The sequence below is a fragment of the Otolemur garnettii genome, unplaced genomic scaffold (genome assembly GCF_000181295.1).
Source record: "Otolemur garnettii isolate 467f Iridium unplaced genomic scaffold, OtoGar3 scaffold00092, whole genome shotgun sequence".
Lineage (NCBI taxonomy): Eukaryota > Metazoa > Chordata > Mammalia > Primates > Galagidae > Otolemur > Otolemur garnettii.
Genome location: NW_003852487.1, coordinates 3,454,560 through 3,464,879, shown reverse-complemented (window position 1 = coordinate 3,464,879; position 10,320 = coordinate 3,454,560). Strand labels below are relative to the sequence as shown.

At 52.4% G+C, this 10,320-nt stretch overlaps 1 protein-coding gene across 2 annotated transcripts in view; it reads left to right on the top strand.

Annotated features, from left to right (window-relative positions):
* BRAT1 (BRCA1 associated ATM activator 1) overlaps positions 1-9,965 on the top strand; it is a 13,906-nt gene extending 3,941 nt beyond the window's left edge. For both annotated transcript variants that reach the window (XM_003795445.3, XM_023516541.1), the window contains exons 3-14: positions 1,612-1,766; positions 4,475-4,622; positions 5,065-5,437; positions 5,679-5,798; positions 6,608-6,699; positions 6,963-7,081; positions 7,157-7,343; positions 7,553-7,626; positions 8,211-8,313; positions 8,450-8,548; positions 8,736-8,908; positions 9,136-9,965. In XM_003795445.3, coding sequence (XP_003795493.1) covers positions 1,612-1,766; positions 4,475-4,622; positions 5,065-5,437; positions 5,679-5,798; positions 6,608-6,699; positions 6,963-7,081; positions 7,157-7,343; positions 7,553-7,626; positions 8,211-8,313; positions 8,450-8,548; positions 8,736-8,908; positions 9,136-9,831 — 2,339 coding nt within the window. In that variant the 3' untranslated portion in view covers positions 9,832-9,965. The remainder of the gene's footprint in view (positions 1-1,611; positions 1,767-4,474; positions 4,623-5,064; positions 5,438-5,678; positions 5,799-6,607; positions 6,700-6,962; positions 7,082-7,156; positions 7,344-7,552; positions 7,627-8,210; positions 8,314-8,449; positions 8,549-8,735; positions 8,909-9,135) is intronic.
* Positions 9,966-10,320: the final 355 nt, after the last annotated feature.

Genomic DNA, 10,320 nt, shown 5'->3' with positions numbered 1-10,320 from the left:
CTTGAGCCCAGGAGTTGGAGGTTGCTGTGAGCTATGCCACGGCACTCTACCCAGGGGGACAGCTTGAGGCTCTGTCTCAAAATAAAATAAAATAAAAAAGTTATGCAACAGAACAGAGTAAAGAAAAATAAACCATCGCCTTTTTGTAGGAAAATTAAACTGTTAGCCTTTTTCATAACATATCATAAAGCTGTATTTTTCTGATAAGAATGAGATTATACTGTAAATATAATTTTGGTATCTAGTTTTTCTCTCTTGTAATTACAGTGAATTTTCTGTGCCATACATTGATTTTTTTTTTTTTTTTGAGATAGAGTGTCTCCCTTGTCCAGGTTAGAATGCTGTGGTGTCATCATAGCTTCCTAGAATTTGTCTCTTTGATTAGTGAACAAGGATTTTTTTGCACTAATCATGCATTAGTCCATTTTGTCTAGTATTACTGTTGCTACACTAGCTTTCTTAAAATTAGAATTTGCCTACCACATCTTGTTCTTCATACTCCCAGCCTTTCAGGTTGCCATGGTTTATTTTTACTCCCTGGAAACAATACATTGCTCAGTTTTAGTGTTAATGTGAGCAACTCTTTCTTTTCACAAGTAAGTTTGATCTCTTTCATTTGTTGAGGTTTCTGTTAGATTTGAACTTGCTCCCACCATATTCTTTTGCATTTTTACATTTCCTGTGTCTTTCTGTGTTCCACTGGGCTGATAAAGCTTTTCGTTTGTGTTTTGTTTTAATCTTCTTTTTTTCTGGTTTTGAAGTTATACATTCCATTTACATTCTTTAGTGACTACCTTTACATTTTTAACACACAAACTGGATTTTTGTTTAAAAATCTGAAGTCAATTAGAATTTCTGCTCCATCCAGACAACTTAAGGATCTCAGAGCACCTTAACTGTATCACAGTGTTCCATGTTATTATTGTCTGTAGTCTAGTATTTTAATTCTATCTGATTTCAAAACCCTGCAATGATGATGTATTTTTAACTTTGCAATACAGTGCTTACTTAGATTGACTATTGTGCTGATTGGGCCCTTGTCATGGGGGCTCCCCTGCGCTCACTTTCCTTCTTTCTGAACTGTGTCCTTTAGTAGTTCTGTCTACAAGGCCTCTCTCTGGGAAACTATCCCAGCCTTTCCCTCAAAATACCTCCCCTCTCCCCAGTACTTTTGAACAATGGTATAGCTGGGTGCCTGGGCTGGGAAAAAAGGCCAATTCCATTGTATTTCCTTACATGGAGCATTATGTGTTTAAGGAAAAGTATGAAAGTATCCATTTGAAAGGTAAAAATGGCCTTTCATTTTAATTTGCTTTAATTTTTCATAATCAGCATGATAGTCGTTTTTTTCAGGGTGTTGGCCATTCGAATTTCTTGTCTGTCCTTGACCTGTTGTTGAGGTGTTAGCCTTCTAGTCCCCACCACATTGTATTGATTTAAAGCTATGAGTCATTTGTTGAATTTGTTGTAAATGTTTTTTCCCAGGTGTACTGTATGTCTAATATCTTAAGAGAAATGGGTCTGGGACTTGCCAGGAGAAGAGGGTCCTTTAGGGAGACACGTCATGCTGTGTCCCTGGTGACCACTCTACTGGCTGGGCCATCTCCACAGAATCCAGTCTCCTGCTGTTACAGGAGAATCCCTGCTTAGTAGAGCTGCTGTCTCATGTGCTGAAACTCCCAGATGTGAGTCCCGGAGTCCTCGCCTTCTCACTCCGCCTTGCAGGGATATTTGCAGCACAGGAAAACTGCTTCCAGTATCTTCAGGTGAGCTAGGTTCTCCCTGTGAGTGTCCCACTAAGAGGTGGGTGGCTTTTTCCTTCAGATCCTTAAAGCATTTCCAGCTGTCATGATCCCCAACTCCCAGAGACTCCCATTGCCCCTGTACTTGACTAGCACTGAAAATTTTTTACTCCCACATATAACCCCTTTGAAATACTCATCAGGGGCTCGGCGCCTGTGGCTCAAGCGGCTAAGGCGCCAGCCACATACACCTAAGGTGGCGGGTTCGAATCCCCAGCCCCGGCTCGCCAAACAACAATGATGGCTGCAACTAAAAAATGGCCGAGCGTTGTGGCGGGTGCCTGTGTTCCCAGCTAATTGGGAGGCTGAGGCAGGAGACTTGCTTGAGCCCAGGAGTTGGAGGTTGCTATGAGCTGTGATGCCATGGCCCTCTACCCAGGGGGATAGCTCGAGGCTCCGTCTCAAAAAAAAAAAAAAAAAAAAGAAAGAAAGACTCATCAGGAATGATGTTGGGGCTAAGGAGTGAATTGTTTTGGAATAATTCAGAACTGAGATTGTTAGCTCTGACCTGCTGTAGAGCTGCTGTAGGATTTGGTACAAGTTTCTGATCCTCAGTTTCTTCCTGTCACAGAGATAAGAATTGTACCTGTCTCGTGGGGCTGTTGTGAGCCTTAAATGAGACTGCAGATCTGTGCCTAGAGTCACCCATCTTTGTGAAGTTATGAGTGACGCATGAGATTTCTACATAGCAACAAAGCATGAGAGCTTAGGAAACTTCCCAGAACTGTGTGTCTCACAACCTTGAGCACCCCTAGATGGGCACAGCTGGGTTTGTTAGGTAATGCCAATGTGAGCATGTGTGGCCCCTGCCAGTCTATAATGATGGTTTCTCTCATCACCTCACAGACCTTTGCTACCTCCTCTGGTCCCTGTGCTATGTTGGAGTCACTTGGAAAGGACAGTGGTGAGGAGGGACATTGGTTGCCATCTATGAGTGCCCCCCAGTTCAGCAACTGCTGACTGCCCTGGAGCCCTGCCAAGGACCATCTTGCTGTGGGACAGACCTTATGAGATGTCCTGGAGCCCCTCTGTATGATGCAGTGTGTCCCAGGGCATGGCTTGGAGCTTCCTGTCCTCGCCTATAATCGTGTATCCGCATAGGGCTTGGCAGTTTATAAAGTACTTTAGAGTTTGTAACTTCACTTTCGTGTTAGCTTAGGAGGCCAGGCCAAGAAGCAGATCAGAGGTCTTCATGTCCATTTTCTAGATAAGAAAACAAAGGCTCAATATGAGAATTCCACAGAACTGGTGGAGCTCATACTCAATCCTAAATAGTCCAGTTACTCTTGCAGTCTGTTCTATCACCTGTCCTGAAAATGAATTTTCAATCACAAGTAAATGGCTTTTCCCAGCCTCAGCCATTCCCTGGAATATGGGGTATTTATCTGCCTCCTCATTCTCTCCTTTCCAATGCAGGCTGTGGCTTTAAGGCCTGAATGGCCATCACCTAACTCCATTATCTGAGAGGTGGTCCCCTGTATCCAGGGACAAGGGACACAGAACACTGCAGGGCCAGCCTGCTCTCCTTTCTCCCAGGCCTATGGCCCTGGACTATTCTCCTGCTCCCTTTCCACCCACCCCCTGCATAGACATCTAGGGGTATGGCAGCTGCTCATCACAGGCCCACCTGCAGGGGTCAGTATCTGGGCATGGGACATGCACATGGTCACTGGAAATGGGCCAGACTTTTATACCCTCCATTGGCCGTGAGTTTGCCCTGGCTATAAGCAACTTTGAGAAAGGGGCTCTCCTGTTAGCGCTGCCTAGCAGCACCCCTTCAGCTGCGGATGGGCACACAAGTGATTGTGTAGTGGTGAGCTGGGCACTAGGCTTGAGTTAAATTTAGAGAAAAATAGTAAGAGGGGAAGAGTGGGCAGCCCCTGTGTTGCTGTAAGGAGTTAGAAGTAGCAGCTTCATCTCCAAGGGCTCTTCTACTGGCACCTACAATTGACTGAAGGGTTTCCTGTCCTTTTAGGGTAGGCAGCAGCTGAAAAGAAGCCTGACACCTGGCCTGGGCCAACCCTGAGCACTGTTTCCAGGGTTGAGACTTCAGGCTCAGGAACTCACTGTGCCAGGGTAGGTCTTCAGCCAGGAAAAGTCAGAACTGGAGTTATTACCACCCTGTTGAAATCTAGGGTGAAGTGGGAATCTCATATACATGGATTTATTGTGCCAAGGAAGGTCTGTAGCAGGTGGGGGTTCTATGGGGACATGGTCAGCTTCACAGAGGAATGGGTGCAGGGGTGGCAGGTGCTGGGGTATAGGGTTGACTCATGGGTGTACTAAGTCTAAAACGTTGGTGTGTAGGTGCCTGGGTGAGGAAGGCGAGTGCCCTGACCATGAACACAAGTTCCAGGGTCAAGGAGAACTCTTGGGGTTCTTAGCCCCAAAGGTCATAGTCAGTCCGTGAAGGTGCAGCTGGTAGTGCCATTTGGGGAGACAGTGTTTCTCAAGTGTTCAGTAATGAAAGTAATGGAATCAGTTCTTCTTTTTCCCGAAGGCCCCCTGCCCATGAAGGCAGAGCAAGCCATGCAGTGGCTCCTACACTGTGGGGCTCTCATTTCTGTATCAGCAGCCGGTATGAACATGTCCCCCCAAAGTGCCCTGACCAGCCCTGAGAAATAGCCTACCTATGATCCACCCAGGTTCCCACCTCCTTCCTTGCTTCCCAGCAGGGGGAGTTGCTTACCGGGTTCTTTGGGGTGGCAAGACCCCTAGGCCAAGCAGCCTGGGCCATCCCCACCATTCGCAGTGGCTGGATACAGGGTCTGCACTCTCTGGCACAGCACCCCAGTGCCCTGTGCTTCCTGGCTGACCATGGTGAGTGCACCTACCCCACCCTGCCTGATATGCGGGTCCCCTGCTGTCCCTGCACCATTAGAGCCTGGTCTTCTCATCCATAAGTGTCCCAGGGCTGTCATGAACAGGTGTCATGGTGAACATGTGGTGACAGCAGACACCAGGGGTATTGGCATTCTGTGGCTCAGAGGTCAGGCCTGAGGAGCTGGGGTGGCCTGTCAGTCAGTTACAAATAAGCTGTCAGAGTCAGTCCTTGAGACTGATTGGGGAGAATCACAAGCTTCCTGGGCTTAAGGCCTGGTGAGAGGAGGTGGTCATTTTCCAGGAACTTTACTCCCATTTTGGAGAGGGGTATCTGGGGGTCATGCTAGTGCCCTGTTCAGGCTCTTTGCAAAAGGCTGTGACATTCCACCACTCTACTTCACTGACCACCTTCTGCTCTCTTCCCCTGTCCCCTGCCCAGGTGCTGTCGACATCATCTTCTCCCTGCAGGGAGACACCAGCCTGTTTGTGGCCTCGGCCGCTGGTCAGCTCCTGGTACATGTCCTGGCTCTGTTGATGGAAGGCAGGGCCGAGGGACACCCCTGCCCTCAGGGTGATGACTGGCCCACCTGTGCCCAGAAGATTGTGCATCACATCGAAGAGTCCTTGTGCTCCACAGACCCCTCGAAGGTCACTCAGGCCCTCAATGTCCTGACCACCACCTTCGGGCGCTGCCAAAGCCCCTGGACAAAAATCCTCTGGGAGCAGCTGAGTCCCCTCGTGGCCTCTCTACTGGAGAAAGATCCTGTCTCAGCCCCACATTCCCTCGTGGACCTGCTCCTCTGTGTGGCCCGGTCAGTCCCCAGGGCGCAGCTGGTGGAGCCTGGGGTAGGACCCATGTTTTCTTCAGGATGACCCAGATCAGTGTCACACTTGGGTGGGCAACTAGGGACAGAGATCCCTCTCCTCTAAAGAATACTGCCTGACTAAGGGGACACCTAGGGAAGGCCTTTGTTTTGGGCTGGGTATTAACTGGTCCTTGAATGGACTTTGGGAGGCAGGGGAATGATTTTCTCTCTTTGGGGTCCTTTGCAGTTCTCCTGTGCTTGGCTCTTTGGACCTCAGGCTGTGGGAGACAGCAGCACGGGCTCTGAGCTGCCTGGGCCCTACCCAAGCAGGGCCTCTGGCGTTGGGGGTCCTGAAACTCCAGCACTGGTATGAGTTGGGGTGTGTTCCGTGCTGACGGGGTGCTGGGGGCAGAGGAAAGCAGAGAGGTCCAGGGGATGGCCCTTACGGCCAGGGAACTTTAGGGAAGCTCCCAACACCAGCAGCCAGGGGCAGCCACATGGGGCATGACCAGACAGTGATGTAGGCTGTTGGCTTCTACACCTCTTTAGTGACAGAATAATTGTCTCAAAGGAAAGCTCCACAGGATCCCCAGAGATGAAAATACACTGGTGGAGCTGTGGCCCCTTCAAGCCCAAGAACTCTGTGGCTTTCTTACCCTCCCCAGTGGCCTCAGTGGGTGGCCTGTGGAGCTCTGCAGCATGCCCACCATAGTGCAGGTCTGGGGGGCCATGGAACCACAGAGCCTGGGACAGGCAGGATGGCCTGCCAGGGTCCCAAATGTGCTCTCCATCCAAAGAGGCGGGGAGTGTAATGTGAGCTCTGTGCTGCTCCAGGGGGAGGACAAGGAGGATGATGGGCGGGGCCCTGGGGGGACTACATTGCCCCGGGGTAGCCCCTGCCCCAGGCTCAAGCATAAGGGCAGGTGCTGCCTATACAATGGAAAGGAGACATCATCTTGACTGACCGGGCAGCAGCCTCTGAGGCCCCCTGAGTAGCTGTTCCTGAGCTTGATTCTACTCTCCCCACCCTCCATCCTATCAGGTCCCCTGGCCAGTGGCCTATTGAGGAGCTGTTTCTCAGGGGGGTATCCTGATTGCTTGCTTTGGCCAGTCTGTCCCAGAATGTGCCAGGGGCTTTGGAGCACAGCTCCTTGCCTTATTGTGTTTCCTCCCCAGTCCAGAGGTGCTGAGGACCCAGGCCTTTGGGGTCCTTCTCCAGCCCCTGGCCTGTGTCTTGAAGGCCACTGCTCAAGCCCCTGGGCCCCCAGGTATGCAGCTCAGAAGGGAGGGTGGGGGTTGGAACCTGCATCCCTGGGCAGTCCCAGGGGTCAGGAAAGGGAAAATGGGGGCTGCCTGGCTCACTACCCTCTGCTTAGATCACACTAGGCCTTTAAAAGCAAGAGTGGCTGGGGCATGGGCCATTTCCCCCAGTGAGCCACTGCTCTGCTGTGGGATGGTGACCATGTGGCAGTGACCCCTAGCAAGGCTGAGGTGCCCACTCTAAAGGAGCCATTCCTGGCATGGCCTGCAGGTTTGTTGGATGGGACCTCAGATGACTCTGTGATGGTGGACACTCTCCTGTCCTCCAAGTCATCCTGTGCTGGTCTCTTGTGCCGGACCCTGGCTTACCTGGAAGAGCTACAGCCACTGGTAGGTGTGGCCCCAGCTAACCCATGTCTAGGCTGGCGGGACTGTGGACTCTGCTGACCTTCCCTCCTTCCTCAGCCCCAGCGCCCCTCGCCCTGGCCCCAGGCGCCCTTGCTCAGGGCTGCAGTGACAATACTGCAGCTCTGTGATGGCTCAGCAGCCCCCACCTCCAGTATGGGGGGCCGCCTTTGTGGAACCCTGGCAGGCTGTGTCCGGGTCCAGCGGGCAGCCCTCGACTTCCTGGGAACATTGTCTGAAGGGATGGGTAAGTGTTTTCCGACTTTGGTGCTGGGGGAGCCCAAGCCCCAACTTGTCTATGCTCAAAGGCATCGGGATCTGTGGCTCCTCCATGTTTCTCCTCTAGGGTGGGCAAGTAGGGGGTTCCAGCTGGCTAATGGGCTTTATCCCACTTACCTGGGCTGGGGGTTCCTGGGGCCAGGGTTGGGGTGGTCTGTCCATTTGCATCTTTCTCAGGCTCCCAAGAGCAGGTGACACAGGTGTTTGCCATCCTACTGGAGACCCTGGGGAGCCCCGACTCCAGCCCCACGGTATGGGGACAGGGTGCATGGAGGGAAGAGGCAGTGGGTTCCCCAGACCCCCATGTGAACATCTAGTCACTATTCACAATGAGCTACAGGGCCAGTCTGTTGCGCTCGGGTTGGGGCCTGGTGTCAGTACAGAAGAGCGCGAGGGTAGAGCCTGAGGGCCGAGCCTGGCCATGTGAGGGTGAAGCAGTCCGTTCTCCCTGCAGGAAATTCTTGATGGGAGAAGTGGCTTGGAGCCAGGGAGGGCCCTGTGCTTGGGGTCTGAGTTCTTACAAGCGTTGCTTGTGAATGGACTGTCTGTGGCCATATGGTTGAGTATAGACCTAATGTGCATGCAGACAGCACAGGGATTTGGAGGAAGGACCTAGAGGGGTTTTAAGGACAAAGGTGCCATGGACAGACTGTCGAGTCTTAAGGTAGAAATCCCACTACCCCAGTGGTGGGGCCTCCTGGCAAGGGCCTATGCTCCTGCCTCCCATATAGTCCTGGTGTTTCCTCTCCCTACACTCCTGCCTTGTCTTTGTTCCAGAGTAGGGGCAGGTGGGCGTCCCGCCTCTTCTCCCCTCATAGCCCTTCCTGCTCCCCAGGTCCTAAAGAAGGCCTTCCAGGCAGCACTCAGGTGGCTGCTGAGCTCCTCCAGGACACCTGGCTGCTCTGGTCTCGGCCCACACATGGCATTGTTCTTTCCAGGTACCTGGCCACTTGCAGGAATGGAGACAGCTGGGCGCTGGGTGGGAAGGCTTGGTGGCCAAGCCTGGGAAGTCCTAAGGGCAGGGTGATTAGACTGAGACCTGAGGTCACTCTGACCCACCTCTTCCCACCCCAGAGCTATTCCCTGTGCTTCAGAAACGCTTGTGTAGCCCCTGTTGGGAAGTAAGGGACTCTGCCCTCGAGTTCCTGACCCATCTGAGCAGAAACTGGGGAGGTAAGTGCTAGGGGGAAGACAGGAACGAGGCCTCTCATCTCTTGGAGGCCTCACTCAGCCTTGGGACACCAGAGCCTTCCACTGGCCATGGGAATCCAGACCCACCAGGCTGCCCTCAGGGAGCTTGGGGTAGAGGCTGCAGGGCTCAGTCCTCAGTCACAGCTGTGTCTGTCCCCTTCAACCCTAGGACAGGCTGACTTCAAACATGTGCTCCTCACATCAGAGGTGCCTGAGCTCGCCCGGCAGCTCTTGCAAGATCCTGAGAGTTATGTCCGTGCAAGTGCAGTGACTACCATGGGGGAGCTCTCTAGCCGGGGCCTGTACACTGTCCCTGCCAACCCTGAGCACCCCGAGGACCAGGTAGGAGGCAATGGGTTCCTTGCCAGCACCCACACAAGGAAGTTGTTTGTAGTTGTATGGCTCCGCCCATCCAGCCTCTGGACACCTGCAGCACTTAAAGGGGCCAGAGCAGTGTGTGGCCCTAGACTATGTGGCTCAGGCCAGTCAGTGCTGTGCCCATGGTCCTGTCATGGTAGTCCCACCTTCTCCAGCCCCACTGACCCTCCCCACTGACTCCCTGTCTGCAGAGCCTACTCCTGGAGTTCTTGCACATCCTCTCCGTGGACTCGGAGGGCTTCCCACGGAGGGCTGTCATGCAGGTTTTCATCGAATGGCTGAGGGGCAGCCATATTGATGTGGCCCAGGACACAGAGTGGTTTATGGCCACTGTGCTGGAGACGGTGAGCCAGGACCTGGACTGGGAAGTGCGGGCCCAGGGCCTAGAGCTGGCGATGGTGTTTCTGAGCCAGATGCTGGGACCTCTGGGCCCCCACTGTCCCTACACTGTGGCCCTGCCCAAGGCATCCCCGCCTGACCTTCTCCCCAAGGTGTTGGCGGCTCTTTGCCGGGTGCGGCTCTTTGAGTTTGCCTTTCGTGCCTTGTTTGACTGTGATCGACCCGTGGCCCAGAAGTCCTGTGACCTCCTCCTCTTCCTGAAGGACAAGACTATACCTTACAGCAGCCTGTGGGAGTCAGGGAGCACCCCAAATTTGGAGTCCGTGGAGGCTGCCTTGCAGAAGTGGCAGGCGGGTGAACAGGGCCAGCCCCTGGGGGACCTGGAGCCCGAGGCTGTGCTGGCCACACTGAGGTCCATAGACCTCCAGGGCCTCAGGGACACACTGGCTGAGGGCAGTGATCATGTGGAAAAGAGCCCACAGTCCCTCCTGCGGGACATGCTGGCCATGGTGGGTGTCCTGCAGAAGAACCAGGCTGACTGCTACTGAGGCAAGACAGAGGGATGCTCCGGGGAAGCCACAAGTAGGAAACAAGCAAGATAAAAAAATCCCACATGATACATTTTGATCTATTATTAAAATAAGTGGATTATTTTCTACACAAAATAAATGGCATTAAAGTCTTTAATGCATTTGGAGTTAATTTTTATATGTGGTATAAAACAAGGGTCCAGTGTCATTGTTTTGCATGTGGATATCCAGTTTTTCCAACATATATTAAAAAGACTGCTGTTGGCTGGGCTTGGTGGCTTATGCATATAATCCTAGCACTCTGGAAGGCTGAGGCAGGAGGATTGCTTGAGGTCAGAAATTTGAGACCAGCCTAAGCAATAGCAAGACCCTGATAGAGTCAAACGTAGGGACCTGCCCAAATATAACCGTCCTGCCCAGGAAGAAATGAGTACGTGAATGTCCCACCCAGGAAAGAGTGAATGTCCCAATCCCTACTCCTCCAACCCTTTAAATTCCCACCTATCT